General features: G+C 44.7%; 1 protein-coding gene across 33 annotated transcripts in view; it reads right to left on the bottom strand.

Moving 5' to 3' along the window:
- Clasp1 (cytoplasmic linker associated protein 1) overlaps nucleotides 1-18,984 on the bottom strand; it is a 207,252-nt gene that overhangs the window by 78,840 nt on the left and 109,428 nt on the right. For 17 of the 33 annotated variants that reach the window (XM_085840328.1, XM_085840449.1, XM_085840413.1 and 14 more), the window contains exons 13-20: nucleotides 18,288-18,423; nucleotides 17,298-17,368; nucleotides 16,747-16,806; nucleotides 15,092-15,169; nucleotides 12,992-13,159; nucleotides 12,356-12,405; nucleotides 11,613-11,783; nucleotides 115-222 (exon numbers count right to left, since the gene is read on the bottom strand). In XM_085840328.1, the coding sequence (XP_085696454.1) occupies nucleotides 115-222; nucleotides 11,613-11,783; nucleotides 12,356-12,405; nucleotides 12,992-13,159; nucleotides 15,092-15,169; nucleotides 16,747-16,806; nucleotides 17,298-17,368; nucleotides 18,288-18,423 (842 nt within the window). Of the gene's footprint in view, nucleotides 1-114; nucleotides 223-9,251; nucleotides 9,276-9,755; nucleotides 9,804-11,612; nucleotides 11,784-12,355; nucleotides 12,406-12,991; nucleotides 13,160-15,091; nucleotides 15,170-16,746; nucleotides 16,807-17,297; nucleotides 17,369-18,287; nucleotides 18,424-18,984 lie in introns of all 33 variants that reach the window. The other 16 variants (XM_085840319.1, XM_085840439.1, XM_085840471.1 and 13 more) reach the window with 3 other exon arrangements.

The following is an 18,984-nucleotide window of genomic DNA, read 5'->3' as shown; positions in this document are numbered from 1 at the left end:
GCTTAGAGTGTCTCAGAGCCACTGGTGTCAGTAGAGACACTGAAGCCTGTCCGGCTGTGGGATGGGCTACTGAAGGAAGCTAAGGTGACAAAGGCATTAAGATGCACTGCTTACGCTGAGACTGTGAAACCACTTTGGCGCGACTGCGGCCCCGACTGTCGGAGGGTGTGGAGGCAACATTGGTGGTGCTCCCCGAGCTCTGCCGTCTCGTGCGGATCCGACCTGGAGAATACAGCAGAGACAGTGTTTCCATAACGTCTTTATCCAGAGTGACCTACCTGAGAACCCACACCACAAGCACAGGGCACTGATGAGGCTGACCACACAGAGAGCGGGGCCTTCTGTCAGCCAGCTCCCATGAGAGTTAGACACCAGTGTGGCCCCAATAGGATGAGCAGCGATAAATGTGGTTTCGAATTCTCCACACTGGTTCTCTGGATTCAAGGAGGCACAAAATGCCCTCCACAAGCCAACTAGAAGTGAACACAACTGGCCCCTTCCCAGCAGCAGATGAAGGTGGCAGAGGAGGATTACAGAAACAAGCCTGAATTGAAGGAGGTTCCAGAAAGTACAGCATTGGGCTGGAGGGGAGACCAAAACCAGTGACTTTCAGTAAAGCTTTAACAGACAATATGAGCTAGGTATGATGGCACACACCTGTGATCCGAGCACCTGGGAGGTAGGCAAGAGGCTAAGAAGGAACTCAAGGCTGCCACTCTTGGCTATACAGTTTGTTGAGGCCAGCCTGGGCTACATTTACTACTGGACATTTACTAAAATGTGGCCTTGTTTATGCTACTGAAAACTATGATCTCTGTAAAATCAAAATTCTCACAGCAATGTACAGACAAGAAAGAACAAAGCAGGCCGAGAAGTCTGTCCGGTGTCACAGCTGGGCTAGGTGAATGCCCAAGGCCAGCTGGCTGGTCCCAAGTGACTCTGGTTTCTCTTAGTCACTCATCAAAACCAAGTAGGTGAACAGGAAAAACGAACACGAAAAATCAATCAAGTTTGAAGTATTTCTAGGTATTTTTCATTTTAAAGCAGAACAAAATACTTTGGTCTCACACGTAACTTTTTTTTTGTTTTTGTTGGGTTGTTTTTTTTTTTGTGAACACCTATAGCCACGAAGCTAGATAATAAAAGCCCTTTTGAAGGTCTCCTCCCTCCCCAGCATTTGGTGACATGGTACTAAGACCAGTGTCCAGAATTTTTTCAAAATCCCTATTTTTATAGATTAATACATTTACATGATCAAGAAATATATGCCATTATTTTGCATATTTAAAATCAAAATTATAATGGTTTAAAAATTATAAAATATATTGCTTTACTCAATAACTTATTTATGAGTATACCTGTGGAACAGATTTTTCAAATGGGCCAAGGAGATTTTTTTTTCAATCTTTTCCATATAACTAATTCTCAAATTTCCTTAACGTTTTTCTTATGAATTTATAATACCTCTTTTTCAGAACTCTTCTTCAGTTTTTATACTCAGGCAAAGGTGCTTTATTTTAATTACAAATAGCATTTAGTAGGTTTTAACATCTAATGTATCATTCACATATTCGTGTACAAGAGTGCATGTACACACATACACACAGATGTTTTAGATAGGACCTTACTATACAGCCCATTTCTGGACCTGGCATTTCTGTAGTCCAGACTAGCAACAAACTCTCAGCAATCCTCTTGCTTCAACCTCCCAAGTCCTGGGATTTACAGTCATGTGCCACCACACCTGGCTTTTAATCTTTACATTTTGATCTTACATTTAGGACTTTTGCTAGACTTTTCATGTTGGGATTAGGGTATAACTCAGACTGTACAGGCAAGGTTTGGGGTGCACTTACACACATGCACACACACACTCTCCACACACATGCGCACACACACAAAATACTCTCTTGTCTTTTTCCAGTAGAGCTGCCCTTTGTTGGCCAGTGAAGATGCAGGCTTGTGTATTCTGCTTTGTCCTGCAGTCCTGACAGTGAATGCCCACAGGCTCCAGAGTTCAGCCCATGATGGTGGTGCAGCCAGCCCTACAGCCTTTCACTTAGACCTTGCCTTCGCTGGTGTCTGGAGCTGGGTGACTGCATTGCTTACTTGGGAATGGCAATGTGGTCTCAGGCAGGAGGATCATTTTGGCTAATAAATTCTATGTATTTCACTCACTAAAAAAAATTTAATTGATTTCTTCTCAACACCATTGAGTAGTTATTCTATATTCACCAACAGACCCAAGTTCTTAAGGGTTCATTCTTTGTGTGTTATCTTTCTCTGATGCTTCACCCCGCAGTACCTTCAGCCTGACATCTCAGATCTGGCTGATACAATTTTTGGAAAGTCTAAAGAAAGATCCAAAAGTGGCTTCTTCTGTGGAAGTTCAGTGCACTCACAGGCTGCAAACACCAACGACTTAATCCTGAGGAAGGAAGCTCAGCTTCATGTGTACACAGAGCTCGTTATAAAGGAGGAAGGCACTGAGACAACGATGAGGCCATCTGAAGGTAAGTTTCCCATGTCTACCTTTTCATGGACATATGGCCCCTTGTCAGTGCTGGTTGGCTTCAGGCTAGTGCCTTGCACCTTTAGTGAACTCAAAGACCTAACACAGGTCTCTAGGACTCACACGCTTTGCTATATAGGAGAAGTCTGAAAGGTCATTTCTTGGTTTTGAACTGTCCTTACTTTTTAGGGAAGCAGCTACATGGTCTGAAAGGCGTCTGGTGTGCTGCGTCCAGGTGTCTACTTCATGGGAAGGGGACTGGTTTTTACTTTAATTAGTTGGCAGCTTTAAGTGCCTGGATATGTTTTAAAGAAAAGACAGGGAATGTTTTGTGGTCTTCAAGAGAATTACAAGCTACTACACAAACACAGAAAACCATGAGAACACACTTTAGCTGTGTACTATGACTAAATGGCAGACAGCACAGGAGTGAAAGATGAGGCAAAACCAGCCTAAGTGAGTAATAAAAATAACTAAACAACTGCATAACAGTGCAGGAAAACTGCAGACTTAGACAGAGGGCCCAGGAATACACTAAACATACACAGACACACACAGACACACGCAGACACACACTAACAATGAACAAAAAGGGGAAAGCAAGAAATTTAGGAAGAGTAAAGCCTTCAGCTTTCAGGGAATCCAGGAAGAATATTCTGAATTCAAGCATGTTAACACTACTAAGGATTCTTATTCAGTCATACCTCTTTTTTAATTTTTTTCCTTTTTCATTCTGGAAAAAAACCCTAAAACTGTGGTCTAGATCCAAGTTACAGGCACAGTGCTGAACAATCAATTCAGCCCAAGGCCCAGCCCCTTACCCTGTGGCCCTATAACTAACTGTGGGGACTGTAAGAAGACTGAGCAGCAAAAAGTTGATCACTAGTCAACTCAAAACCTGAATTCAAAGTCAAACAGGTCCTGACATTCTGGCGGCTCACTTGGATTTATCTCACTGTGGTGCACCATATGTCATGAGCAGTGACATTGTTGTTGGCTTTTGTGGTTGTTGTTGTTGTTGTTGGGTTTTAAGGCACAAACTTTTCTGCTCTTACAGAGACATCAGAAAGGTGAAGATTTCTTACATGTTCTTATCATCATCTCTCATGTAAGAATCACTTGAAGAGTGTGGATGAGACTGTCTGATTTTAAAGATGGGTGTTTGACTTGTTGACTTGAGTTTGCTCAATGAATATCAACTTGGGTCAGGACAGAGTCTGAAATGGCCCCAGACATACTTATGCCTTCCTGTACTGTGGAAAGTGGTGATCTGAGCACCAATCGCCCGAAACATCAACCAAGTCTGGGAAGTGTTGACAACTATTCAGATCATTCTTTACATAAAAACAAAGAAGCCATTTGTCTCAGTTGTATACTCATTTGTAATAATGCATATTAATAAATGGTAAAACTGTTTATATGCCCAAGAATTGTTTTGAAGTGAAATTCTTTTTGCCTTACAGTACCTGTCTGATCTGCATCCTTACTGCGGATGCTATACCTGCAGGGCAGGGGCTGGATATTCATCCTTGGGTAAAAGGAGTAAGAAATAGTAATGTCAGGACCCTTGGCCTAAGGCAGTTAGAATACCAAGAACCAGTCTTGTTGCACCAAGGTTGTTTCAAAGTTCCTAGGCTTGTACAAAAGTCAGTCTTCTAAGTCCATCTCAGTTCTCTCTGCACCGGGCCATCCCAGCAAGCTCAACTGTTTACCTCTAGCTCGCTGGAACACAATGAAACCAGCCTCCATTCCTGTATATCTGCCTCTCAACAGAGCTAGAATCTCAGAACTTGATTCTCTGTCAGTTTTGCTACCTATCACTTCTACCCTCAAAAGTACAGTTTTCTTCATGGCTATTTTTTTAAAAAATGTACATTTTTTACTTTATAAATAGACCTATTTTGATTTGTAAAGAAGGGCCCAATTATTTAAATTCAGAGTTTTTAGATAAATAAATAATAATACCAAATGGTTACTCCACAGCAAAATAAAACTAAAATTTAAGTTCTTTTTCCTAGATGACAGGATGAAGCTATGTAACTTTTATAATATAATCTAAATTAAATTCACCAAAAGTTAAACAAACATAGGTGTGTGTGTGTGTGTGTTGTTTAGGTACATGTGAATGTGTGTATAGGCATGTGGAAGCCTGGGCTTGACACTGAGTGTCTTCCTCAATTTCTTTATTACACACTGAGATAGGGTCTCTCAAATGAACCCAGAATCGCTGATTCAGTTAGTCTATCTAGGAAGCTAGATCTAGGCATGCCCTGTCCTTCTTCCAAGAGTTAGATTTACAGGCAAGCTACCACGTCCAGATGACTTTTTGTATGTATGTATGTATGTATGTATGTATGTATATATGCATGTATGTATGTATGCTGAAGATCTGAATTCTGGTCCTCACATTTGCATGCTAACTGCTTTACTCAATGTGTCACCTCCCCATGCCCTAACATGACCTTTGACTTCAACTTAATAACACTATTATCTATTCAATGCAACAATGAGTTGTCTATACTCACAGGCTACTGAGACATTGTAACTTTTCATTAGAAATCATTTGTTTTAGGGACAATCATTTATTTGGGGAATAATGCCTAGACACATTATCTTTTCTTAAAGCATTCAAGTATATCCATTCCCTCAGCATACACATAATCACCTTCATAAGCACCATGGCAGACAGCATCCAAACCCCTAAGCCCCCCCCCCCCCACACACACACACTGAGTATACGGATAGCACACTGACAGGCAGCCAAAAGACGACACTACAGACTGGTTCTTTTCAGAATTGACTCTTGTGACCACTTCCTGAGTGCTGAGATTACAGGCACAGGGCACCACACCTGGACTGACTTTCATGTTGGTTGCTGTTTTGAGACAGGTCTCTCTCTACAGCATGAGCTGGCCCCGGGCTTGCTGCATTCCTTTCCTCAGCCTCTCAGGTGCTTGAACTATAGGCACTGGGCCACACCCAGTTTGGCTCTTTTTGTCCAGACATTAGAGATTGTAAATTATTTAATAGACTTATTTTTAAAGACTGTTAAAGGTTCACAGCTAGGAGAGTAAAGTGGTTGCCCCCCTATACAAAGGTTCTGGGACCATTCTTTTTACTGCTGAAAGAAGGGAAGAGGCACAATGACTTTAAAAAGACAGAAAGCTAAGACAGAGGTTTCAGCTGATAAGAGTGTTTACCCAGCCAGGCATGAAGACCAGAGTCTGGATTCCCATCACTCACAAAAAGTCAGGCAGGCAAGATGGCCACTTGTGAATCCAGAGCTTGGCAGACAAACACAGGATCCCCAGGGTAAGCTGGATAGCTAGACTAGACAGAACTGGAGATCTCTGGGTTCAGCTAGAGACCCTATCTTAATAAACAAATTGGAGAGTAAATGAGAAAGATGTCAACTAGTGGGCAGCAACACACACACACACACACACACACACGTGTACCCTCACACATGTGAATATACAAAGAATAAGAAAAAAGAGGAGGAAGAAGAGGAAGAAGAGGAGAAAGAGGAGAAGAAAAGATGATGATAAAGGAAGGAAGGAAGGAAGGAAGGAAGGAAGGAAGGAAGGAAGGAAGGAAGGAAGGAAGGCAGGCAGGCAGGCTCTAATGAGAAATCCTAATAAGGGCACAAAGTGGTATTGCTGCATTAGCCTCCCCACCCCCATCCCATCCTCAAGACAGGACCGTATTACATAGCCCTAGGTGACATGGAACTTAACTATATAGAGCAGGCTAGCCTAGAACTCCCAAAGATCTACTTGCCTCTGCCTTTTGCGTGCTGGGATCAAAAGCACACCGTTCATGCACAGCTAATGGCTTTTCTTACTATCACTGGCAGTTTGCTTTACCATCACCAGCTCTCTAGTCTCACAAGGCAAACAACAGAATAGAGGCAGCTTGTCTGCATGGAGACATCTGTCCTGTCGTGGTCCGTCATGACAAAGAACTGAGGCTACCCTGGCACAGACACTATCCTCCCGTCTTGTAAAGTTCTCTACTGTCTCATTCTCATTTTCTAAAGACACAACATTCCATCATTTCTCCTACCTGAAGGAAACCAGAAAGTGATTTAGCATCTTGTCCAGTAAATGAATGGCCAATTTAACTTTGCTTGGGACACTACAACTGATTTTTAAAAAGAAAAAAAAAGAGGAGAGAAGGGTAAAGAATTCTTAGTGGTTGACTAATAAGTGACTAATAAGTGGTTGAACAATAGGTTGACTGTCCTATATAATGTATTCTGAGAAAATATACTTTCCATTTTGTGTAAACTGTTTGTGATGGCTTGAATGAGAAATGGCCCTCATAGCTGGTATATTCAAACACATGGTCCCCAGTTAGTGGTGCTATTTGGGGAGCTTATGTGGTGCCTTGCTGGAGGAAGTCCATCACTGAGGGCGAGCTCTGAGGACTCACTGCCACACTCAACTTCCAGTTAACTCTCCCCAGTTCCCTGCCCAAGCTTCCTGCTACTGTGTGCTGCTGTGACTCCTCTGCTACCATGGACTCTTCCTCTGGAAGACTGCCTGCTGCCATACCTCTTCCATCATGGTGGACTCTCACTCTGGATCAAAAGCCCAAATAAATAACCCTCCCTCCATCACTCCCTTCCTTTCTTCTTTCCTTCCTTCCTTCCTTCCTTCCTTCCTTCCTTCCTTCCTTCCTTCCTTCCTTCCTTCCTTCCTTCCTCTTTTCTTTCCTTCCCTTTTTATTACAGCAATAGAAAAGTAACTATCACATCTTCTATTCTAGTTTTCCATTTCCCTTCCATTGAGGTCAAGGAAACAAATAGTATTGCTTGTTGGAGAACCAGAAACAAAAGTACTACTATCAGCTGAACAAGGCAATAATTACCCCGGGTCATAACTACATCCAGCTAGGGCCTTCGGCAAACCCATATAAAAGCCACAGATGGGTAGAAATTTATTGACTGTCTTTTCATTTCATAAAGCTGTCCAACTTTGGGCAACACCAGTGAGACTTCTTTTAAATTTGGGTTCTCTAGATCCTTCCAACTTAATCAGCATCTTCAGAGAAAATCTCCAGGACATCCATCTGTCTTTCTTTCTTGTAAGCATCCATGTAATTCTTATGATGAGACATGTCTGAAAAACATGAATCTTGTGACCATGTTCTATTCCTTTGCCTGGTGAGATGCTATCCACCATGGCTGACAATCTGAGAGGAATCCCAGGGCCACAGGACCTAGTCTCATGAGTCATCCTCTCACCTCTGTGTTCTTGAGCAAATACAAAAAATAAGTGTAACTTAAAACTTCTCAATCTCTTTCTCTCCTTTTCCTTTCTGACTTCTGAGAACCTAGACTCTGGCCTCAGCAACAGAATGGCGAAGGATTTAGCTCAGTTCGGAAAGTGCTGGCTCAGCATGCTCAAAACTCTGAGCTTCATTTCCAGCACTGATACATCTGACTGTGGTGATGCGCACCTCAGCCTAACTCCAGAGGAGAATCAGACTTTACGGTCATCCTTAGCTAGAGAGAGAGGTGGAGGCCTGTGTGGGCCAGACAAGACCCTATCTCCAAACAAAAGTATACGTAAGAAATACTGTGCTGGGATTGGGGAGATGGCTTAGTGGCTAAAATGCTTGCCACACAGTATGAGTGTGATGCTTCCTGGGGATTCCACATAGTGGAAGGACAGAACTGACTTTCTCGAAAAGTGTCCTTCACTCACACCACAGCAAACAGACCTGCACTCATACACACACAATAATACACTTTAAAACTATAAAGAGCTACCCTGCCCAAACCTTGCCTCTTTTACATGGTAGCCACTTCACAACTATGAACTAACAAGGCTGTTCTTGATTGCTGGAGGCATTATCTGGAGGGCTGGGAGGTGTAGACAACATCTCAAGTAGGCAGCACTGCTCTAAATTAAACCGTTGAAGCATTATCCTGTTTTCTACGCAGGAATTTTGGGAAAGGATAATGTTGCCTAACAGTTGCTAAGCTAAGGTCAGTGCACACTATATTGGCTATGTCTCAAGTTCAAAGACCAAGGTGAGGACTGAGCAAGAGCTTCTTAGCCTAAATTGTGGATCAGGGATGTGGACATGGCCATTTCTCTCCATGGTGCGGACTGCAGAACTCAGCAGAGAAGAGTATCACCACGCGGCTGGTAGGAAGATCAGTGGACACAAATGAATAAACAGGGGCATGGGACACTGACACAAATAAAAACAATAATTTGGCAGTGTTCTTCATAGGAGAGTAAAATACTATTTAAAAATGTCTTTGTAGCTCATCAGAAAACTTCACCAATGCAGAATGTGGGTACTTGACCAGAAATTTACTTTCAGACAGAAAAGATGAGCCCGAGAGGCCCACGGAGCACCAAAAAAAAAAAAAAAAAAAGAGAGAGTGCAGCTCAGGTGGGGGCTTCATGAGCAACAAACCCCAAGTGAGCAACATACAAAGTGATGTTGAATATTCCTCCCAGTGTGGCCTCAGCACGGTCACCACCCACAGCACACTTCAGTGCCCTGATTCACCGGAACAAAGGTCAAACAAGAAAGGGGAAGAAAACTGAGGCAGAGGGAAGGCAAGAAGCCCCTGGAGACAGAATGAAGAAGAGGGTAAGGACAGCGTGCAACACATCATGCAGGGACCTCAGTGAGGACAAGTGGGCACTGGGCAGCACTCGGTGGGAACAGAGGACCAGAGAGACACACACCTCAATCACAGAAACAAACCGCTTACCCTCCGCTTTAGTGGTAGTACCGTCTTTAAGCCAATTAAAAAACAAGGGAGGGGACAACAGGGAACAGTTAGTAACATTCAGAAAATTAAAAAGCAGAATGTTATTAGCTACTAAAAAAGCAAAATGTACACTTTAAAACAAAGCCAAAAAGGAAACCGAGTTCAGAAGCAGGGCAGAGTGGGAAGCCAGCTAAGGGGCCTCACCAGGAGCCAGCTCAGCCCGGAGTAACACAGTTTGCCTTTGGAAAGCAAAACAGAACAGTGACACACATTTGTGTCACAGTCGACAGCATGACTCACAGTCTCTGGTTTGCCAATTGTATCATCCTTGGGAAAGTTCCCCTTCCCTGAAAGTTCTAGCAGGAGGAGGGGTGTAGAGGAGCCACTAAAAGTTCAGGTTCCAAGGAGTAACCCCAAGAGCAGAACCCAGTGAGAAGAGCTAGAGGCTGCAGCAAGGCCTATCCCAACTACTCGCCCAGCAGCAGCAGCTGTTGCACTTAGTACCTGCATCCAGGCCTACGTACTCCAAGTCTTCCCTCATGTGTCTGGACTCTAGAAGTTTGGAAAAGGGTTATCAGCTTTAATGCTATACTTTTCAAGGCAAGTGTCTTGTCACTCTAAGTAGGACCTGGGCACAGTCTCAGAACTACGTGCCACTTCACTCTTTGCTGAAGTAGCATGTGGGGGTGGGACAAAACCAAGGAAACTAAAGGTAGAATTCTTATGGGGAAGGGAGAGAATAGTCAATGCCGCAGTCTTGTCTGGAGAGGCAACTGTGCTTAGAGAATGTCCTCAGCGATTCCAAAGGGTTCTTTATCTGTCACCAGACCAAACTCCTGGGCCTCTCATCAGCACTGAGGGAATCTACGGAGGCCTGAACTAAACACCACATATGTATACAAGTAAGTACTCACCCTAGAGTCTCTCAAGGCTGGCATGAAAACAGGCAGGCAATGCTAACTAAAAACAATAAAGGGGAGCCAGGTATATCTGTGGGAAACAGAGGCAAGCCATCTCTGAGTTAGAGGCCAGTCTGGTCTACATAGTGAGTTCCAGGCTACCCAGGGTTATACAGTGGGACCCTGTCTCCAAAACAAAAATAAAACTAAATAATCAAAAATCAAAAGTAAAAGTGGATCAAAAGTATTGACACCCTGGTAAATACTTAGATCTAACTTGTTCACCACAGGAAGGAACACCTGAGGCTTCTTCCTTGACCACAAAGTACAAAGCAACACCTTGGTACTTGTACATTAATGGAACAGTAGTTACCACGAGGAAGAAGAGAGCCCTTACTAAGCCTCTTTTCGAGAGAATGTCTGAGATCAGGGGAACAGGACTGCCTGAACATATGGTTCCAGGACATACATCTCTCGGTTAGTAGTGCTCTTACTTCAGCTCTTTCTGCGACCTTGCAGGGTGATCACTTACAAAGGACCTTCATGTAATCTCACCGATCCTCAACCACGTGCCTGAGTCAGATGGCTACCTCTCCATGAGGTCACTGGCAGAGAGACAGACTCCGAGCTTGCACAGCCTGCCCATGGTGGCAGTGAACAAGTGGTACTGTTTCTGTCCTGTCCTGTCTGCATGCTTCCAATCTCAAAGCACTTCAGAAGATTAGCTTTACAGTGACCTTGAAATACTCTAGTGGGCATGTGAGTGACCCAGTCCTAGTGTTATGATTTAAGCTAAGTCCTCAGATTTGGGGGTGAATGACTAACTTGGTATTTACAAAAATACAATGAAATACATCACTAGCCTGACACAGAAAAGGTCTTCAGTGCTGGCGTGACAGGCTGAGTAATGTAACCTATCATTATCTTAGATATCAAAAATTTGGAAAGTAATTAGAAACAATTTTGGGGAGCAGTGTGTGGGCAGTATGTAGTGTAGAACACCTACACAGTTGTGCTTACGGTGGTTAAAGGTTCATTATATTCACTTAGAATCTTCCTGTCACCCTCATTCTAAGAGACAGTCAACCACAACAACCCTAAAGGCCCACTGAGCCATCTTGTTCAGCTCCCACCAGCAGGGGAGGGGGAAAGCCAGTGCTGGCAATATGGCCAGTGGCTTGGGTATGGGCAGGACTTGCTATAGGAAAAAGGACATGAGGACCACACAGCCTGCAAGCACATGTCTTTACAGGTCAGGCTGATACTCCAGAGAAAAGGGACATTGGACATGACACTGGACAACGGGTCGCTAGGAACCATCTTTGAGAGTAGTTACTTATGCTTTAGAACACCCTCAAGAGTGAAGCTGCCCTCAACTGTAGAGGGAAGCTCTGTGTAAGCTCTGTACTCTGCTCAGAGGCCAGGGTCATGGGGACAGCAGGACGGGAGGGAGCCTGGTTACCTAAGGATGCGTAGGACCCTGGAGGCAATGCTGCTGCAGAGCTGAAGGCGGTGGATCCTGAGGATGAGGAGACTTTGGATTTGGCACTGGCTGCTGCGTTCACATCAATATCACTCCGAGATCGCTGGAGAGATCCTGTCGTCGACATGGATTTTGTACTAACTGTAGAGCCTTTAATGGAGAAGCAAGAGAAGTCAGGAAGCACTGGCCATACTGCGACATACGGCTGCTCTGCTTTTCTTAGAACTAAATATGTTGGTACCCACAGGAGGGAGGAGGCGCTCACTGCCCCAGAGATGGGATTACAGAAAACCAGTGACTTTGCCTGAGTGTATCTACTGCTCCATTGTTCTAATAATGGAAAACTATAGGTCTAAAGCTATGGTTGACACATGAAATAAAATGTGTGTCACCACCTAGCTACACCCTATCTGGAAACACACCCTTTTCCAGCTTCTGATAGCTAATGAACTGCTGCCTGCCTCTCTACATTATGTGAGGCAAGGAGCAAAAGGACTCATGGCCGCACAGAGGCAGGGAGAGAAGAGAAGCCAGAGCCAGATTTCTGTCTAGCCATCCTGACAGTTAAACAACTGGCCCTAGTGCAGGGGAGCCCAGAGCAGATGTTAGGGTGGCGCATCACTGAGGAGAGCCGGGAGCAGGCCACAGCTTCCTGTCGCTGAACACAGTCTCAGGAGATGAGCAGCCCACCCAGGCCTCCCACCCGTAATTCTGGGACTTACCTCTGGATGCAGTGCTGCCAGTGGGACTTCTTTTGGCTGAAAGAGGCCGGCTGCAAAATGCATGCACATGTGTGTCACCAAAAGTATGCTTTATCTGCAGACACACAACTACAACAGCAAAGTGTACCCGTGAAGAATGAATGCAAGGTCTTCAGAAGGATTCAGGCAATTCATTATTTTACCCACCCCACATGTGACAGAGTGTTAACAATATGTTTGGGATGTCTGACCTTTCAAACAAAACAAACAATAATGGGGCAGAGGTCAGACGTGAAGGGCAGACATACTCTTAGGTTAAGTCCCATGTCTTGGACGTCTTCTCTTTCCAAACCTGTCTCTGGGCAACACTTATATCTTCTTGAGGACTCCATGATAAATTAATATATACAGCTCACAGTACTCTATAACTCACTACGCTATTTAAAACTGTGGCAGAAAAGGAAAAGAGTCTGGGGCAGAGTCCAAGGCTAAGTTTCTCACCTCCTGAGCAGTATCCTAGTAGAAGCAGAATATACCTTGACCTCTGGGGAGCGTGAGCAGGTACTCGGCTGAAAGCACAGCTGTAGAGTGTGTCTGAGCAAGCAAACCTTTACCTACACAACACTGCCATATGGCCAACAAAGCCAAGGCCCTTACTTGAGACTCTCTTGAGAGCTGGAAGAGGATCGGTCTGACTGGGGCAGAGACACGATGCTGTCCGAGTTCTTCAAGTGGGACTGTAGGGCCTTCTGATAGGAGGACTCCAAAGTGTGGTACAGGTGTTCTGCTTCTCGGCTGAAGTGACTGTGGAAACCCCAGTAGCATCTAGGGAAAGGACAAGCCCCAGATCTAGTCAGAGGACCCTGCTGAGCTTGAGGACACCACACAGCATCTTTGAGGATCTGAGGCCTCCACTTAACCTGCTAAGAGCAGTGATGGGGCACGAGGCTGGAGAATAAAGGCGGCATCGGACAAATCCTGGCACTAAAACTTACAGCTTAAATAAGTTACGCTTTTATTTGTTAGTGTGTGGGTGGGATGGAGGTGTCTGTGGGGTTTGGTTCTCTCCTTCCACTGCAGAGGTTCCAGGAATTGATTTAGTCGGAGGCTAGGAGGCACTTGCATTTACTGGCTGACCCTTCCTGTTCCTCACCAGCTGTTTGATGCTGGAGAAGTTACATAACTTCTCAGTACCCACCCCAGTCTCATTTATAAAACAGGAATTTAAAGGTTCTAACTCGCAAGGCCGGGAAACGTGGGGAAGACAGAGCCCAAGCTATCACAACCACACCGAGAGTACAGAACGGACTCGTCAGTGGCATCTTTTATCAATGCAGCTAGACATTCCTCAGTTTGAGATACTTGAAACCGACTTAAGAATACAAATAAAAGAAAAATGGAAAATTCTCCGAGCTTCTTGAAATCTGTATTGCATCATGATTAGAGGACGAGAACACAATACAAGGAAACAGCAGCAGGGGAGGACCACTGACACTCTGACCCCGAGCGGCCTGCAGCAACTAGAAATTATTTAACTCTACCAAGCAGGAACTACCCAAGATGGGAGCAGAGTTATGAGGAGCTCAGAAGAAAGAAAAACAAGGCCAGAAGATATAGCTCAATGAGTAAAGACGCTTGCTGCCAAGCCTGAAGATCTGAGTTCAAACCCTGGGATCCACATGGTAGGAGCCCTCTGACCTCCACATACAAGCTCTGGTACACACACTGCCCTAACATGAGAACATGAGGGCACACATACAGATAAACAAATGCCAGGAATTAATTTTCACCTAAGTAAACTATAGTGCTAAGTTTAAAAAAGCAGTTTGTAACCTGTGTCAACTTGAAGAGCTGGTCAGCTGTGACTGCACAGAAGAGACCACAGGAGCAAAAGAGGAAGTCATTGTCTTTTCGACCTGTGTAGCTGCTGAGCAGGGGATGGACCCAGGGTCTCGGACATGAGTAAGTATCCTACCACTAGGCTATATTATCAGCACCATGCTTTATTTTTACTGATTCTTTGTAATGGTTCAGGAGACCAAATGAAGGCCCTTACATGCTAGACAGGCTTTCTTCTACTAAGCTACATCCCAAGCTTCAAGTTAGTAGGTCTTTTTTTTTTTTCAAAGATTTATTTATTTATTATATGTAGCTGTCTTCAGACACCCCAGAAGAAAGCATCAGATTTCATTACAGATGGTTGTGAGCCACCACATGGTTGCTGGGGTTTGAACTCAGGACCTTCAGAAGAGCAGTCAGTGCTCTTAACCACTGAGCTATCTCTCCAGTACCAAGTAAGTAGGTCTTAACATCAAACTTCCTATAAAGCCTCCTGGCAAATGATCTTCAGGGACATAGTCATGTGACTGAAGCACTTTCAGTTTCACTGGGAGTCTGAAAGTGGGCACTATTACCATGACAACCCAGGCATCAGTCAATCCAGCTCCTGCTCCCACGATTCATGTTTGATAAGAAATGACCACGTCACGCTTTCAAACATGAGGGCATGAAGAGAATACCCTGTGGCTGTCATCTCCCGAGACAAAGTGGTAATGAACATTGGGCTGCATGGCTGACTCATGAGACAATGAAAACAAGTGTCCCACTGTCAACCCCAGCCCGAGTTATATTCAGTTGCACTTAGGCAACCACCTAAAGAGCAAAACAGCAGAAACTCTTCTGAAGTCACATGGAACAAGACTGCCTCGAGGCGATCCACACAGCGGGTCTGAATCAGCTGGTTCCACAGAAACTTACTTCCTGGCTTCTATTCTTGCTTCAGAATCAGCATCGTGTATTCCTTTCTTTATTGTTTCAGCTAATACTGATATATGTCTGCACATTTAGGAAAGAGAACAAAACAGTCATTCATCATACAATTTCATGTGGGTGAAAACCAGTTTGTGAATCAAGTTCTAAACAGCAATGTGGATCTGACAGCTTCACCCAAAAGTTAGTCAGGTAACATCGCTTAGAGGCTAAGAGGCCCACCCCACCCATGTACCCCCAAGGTCCCCTTTCATGTCCCCACCCCACTCTCACAGAAGGATTTGGATAGCACAACTACCTTCTAAGTGTGTGAGCCCCAGAGATGCTCTGCAGCTCATGCTCCCCTGCAACCTGAGCCTCCCGTTAGTTAACACAATGTGCCTACTGCTTATCCCTCTGCCTTATTAAGAGAGAGCAAAGCCTAACATAGACAGGAGGACTCAAAGACGTCCAGTGAAAAAAGTGGCCATCGATGTGGATGCAAAAGGAGATCTCCTTAAACAGTGAAGACAAACTTTCCAAAACTACCGTTTCCGTCTACATGGCTAACAAACACCAGACCTTTCAGACTCCTGTTCTTTTCTCAGTTGGTGGGCAGCCTCGATTCTCAAAGCCAGTGCTGCTGATCAGAATTTTGCTTGGGAGTTCAGACTGAGTCTTAGTCTTAATTTCTATAATCACTCAGATGAATTCTCTAGCATCAACTATCACTCTGATGAAAAATGGTTAACAAACTACGACACCCATTCAAAACGTAGTCCAGCACTACTGTCTACTGTGTCCAAACACAGATGCTCAGGAATCTAAAATTGACAGGAACTATGAAAGTCAAAGAAAACGCATAGGCAGGTGATTGTGAGCATCTGACACAATGCTACTTGCTACTTTTAAATTCTGATATATAAAAGTAGTTGGCTGTGCCGGGCATGGTGGCGCACGCCTTTAATCCCAGCACTCGGGAGGCAGAGGCAGGCGGATTTCTGAGTTCGAGGCCAGCCTGATCTACAAAGTGAGCTCCAGGACAGTCAGGGCTATACAGAGAAACCCTGTCTCGAAAAGCCAAAAAAAAAAGTAGTTGGCTGCAAGCCTCAATAAAGACAACTGCTGACCAACAACAGACGGAATAAGAAAACCTCTCAAGAGAATGGAATTCCCACAAAGTATCTAGATGAGGGCAGCTCTAGACCCGCACTAAGTTGAAGAACAGAACCTGCACTAATACTGCCCCCTACTGGCATAATCACAATAGTGCATACCACCAGCTAAGGCCATACTGATTTTGTTTTTCCTAAGGCATGGTCACTAGCCCAAGCGGGCCTTAAACTCTCAATGTAGCTGAAGATGATTTTAAACTTTTGATACTGGATTATAGGCCCAGTTGATTTGAGGTGGAATGGAGTCAGGACTTCTTACATGCTATGCAAGCACCTACCAACCGAGCTACACAAGCTATGCCACACAGTATCTGGAAGGATGATACTCCCTGAAGCTTCTCAGGTATGAAGTGGCTCAGATCGGCAAAAACTACAGTCACTTAGCAAATGCTTAGGTTCCTTCCTTATACAGGAAGGGGCCGACCTCTTGCTCAGGCACTCAACCCTAAGACTCAGTCCAGAGAACAGTTCAGAATCACAGGAGCTCACCTTTCTAGTGAATGTGTCTGCCATTCTTGTAAAAGCAAATCTAAAAATTCAAAACAGCGCCTGGAGTGTGGTAAGAAAGAAAGGGAACTTAGTAATATATCTGTTGGTGAAAATAATTTTTTTTGCTTAAATCAACCAGTTTACCTTTTGAGTAGGTAAATTTCATTTAATGGGGAAAGACAGAAAATGTGGGGCAAAGAAGAACCAGAATTAACTAAAAGACTAGGTCAGCAAAGTGGTACTGAGGGACGAACGGATGCACACACAATTTATAAACTCTTTAAAATTTTGTAAAGACCTTAATATTTGAGAAGGTTGAATTGTAACTGTAGCGTGTGTGCGACACGGGACAACTTTTGAAAGTCTCAGGGATGAAACCCATCAAGCCATCTTGCCAGCCAGAAAATAAAAGTGATCTTGGCTCAAGAAGCAGTCAGCAGTGATCTTACCAGCAACTTCAGTGTGAAATTCTAACCGTGGGAGGAGGCTGGTGTCCCTCCTGTTTAGACACTTGCAAGACTATAAAGAAGCCCTCCCCTGCGCAGGCTTACCTTCTGACGGCGACAGACTTAGAGGTACAGTTGCTGGTTATGACAGGGATCAGCCGAGGGATGTGGGTGTGCTGAGGAGAGGAGAGGAGACAGATGAGCACTTGGAACACAGCCCAGAGCCAGTGCAACAGGAGCCTCTCCCTCACAAGCAGACCTCACAGCACGTGGACATTCAGTCTAAAATGTCAGCGTTAAAGAAGGAAACCCAACGCCCTGACATGTCACACAGGCCACTACAGGACTGACAGAGCCAGGAGAGCCAAAGGCACACAGCATGGGTCATTCAGGGCAGTCTGAGATAGGAGGCCACCGCAGCGGAAACATACAATGGTCTTGGGTTTACTATTACAAGTAAGGGCAAGCAAAAACAGTGATATTAACAAATTATCCTGAGTAACCGGTGGGGACTGAGCACATTCTGCTAATTCATTTAGTTACTTATTTGTTCCAGCTCGTGACCTCTCTCTCCCTCCTCTCCCCCTCCCTCTCCCCCTCTATGTTGGCACAGGTGCAGAAGTCAGAAGGTAGCTTGTGGGTCCTGAGGATTGAACTCAGGTCCTCGGGCTTGGTGGGAAGCAGCTTGACAGCTTTCATCCACACCAGTTTCAGGATCTGCCCATGCATGAGGATTATTAGTACTGGGTTGGCTGCTCACACTGCAGTAAGGGCTACACAACGCAAGTGAGAAGACTGCTGAGCTTCAGGTACATGGCAACCATACATACAAACAACTAAAATGGAAGCGGGGTGAGAGAAAGACCAGAAGTGGTGGAGGGAGGCAAAAGCCAGATGCTCTGGACAGCCAAGAACTTAGAGCCAATGGCAGGTGAGTGAAGAGGTGGCTCTCAGTACCAGTGTGCCAGCACACACGACACATCACAGACCCTGCAGCATGCACAGAGTGGGACACACCCCTGACAGGAGCGCCTGTTATGTCCCATCAGTGCCTCCCACTCTCCTCTTTCATGGGTGTCCCCATAACACACTTACCCGAATGATTAGCCTAACAGCTACAACACCAGAAGTAGCCATAATTTTGGCACTGTTCGGGATTAAATTAAAGATAGTTGGCATAATGGCTTCGGCTCCATGATCAAACTTATTTCCCAGAACTGATGACAGGTGCCTGCAACAAGAAAGGACTGGCTATAGTCACATCCTCACACACAGGGAAGCACAGAGCCTCTCAGCATGGGACAGCTTTCCATCACAGTTCTCTAGGGATAAAAGACAAGGGTCCAAGACACCTCGAAAATAGACTTAAAATGTACAAGTAGAAAATTTGGCAAAGCCATCAGCCAACAAATTTCTTTTAATAATTCTCACAGAAGTATTAAAAGAACAAAAATAAAACCAGCAAGAACAAAGATGAACTAAAAACATTAAGCATGAACCCAACACTTGCCCCCACCACCTCCCGCTTATTTTATTTTTGTTTTACATATAAAACATGATGCTTTAGTATCTGCCTACCCTAAAACGCTATACAGTCACAATGCTGGCCAGGTGTTGTGGCTACTGAGCTAACATCCTGGGCTACATCTCCTTCTCCCTCTGATCTGAGTACTGACTGAGGGTTCTGCATTTGCTCTACCACTAACCACCCACAGCCCTGCATGCCCACCACTGCTCGAGCTCCACCAGAACACAAGTGTGCTAATACACACTGTATCCTGTAAGCAAAAAT

The sequence above is a fragment of the Mus caroli genome, unplaced genomic scaffold (genome assembly GCF_978045245.1).
Source record: "Mus caroli unplaced genomic scaffold, Mus_caroli_1 scaffold_1, whole genome shotgun sequence".
In the NCBI taxonomy this organism is placed as follows: Eukaryota; Metazoa; Chordata; class Mammalia; order Rodentia; family Muridae; genus Mus; species Mus caroli.
This window is presented reverse-complemented; position numbering and strand designations above follow the sequence as displayed.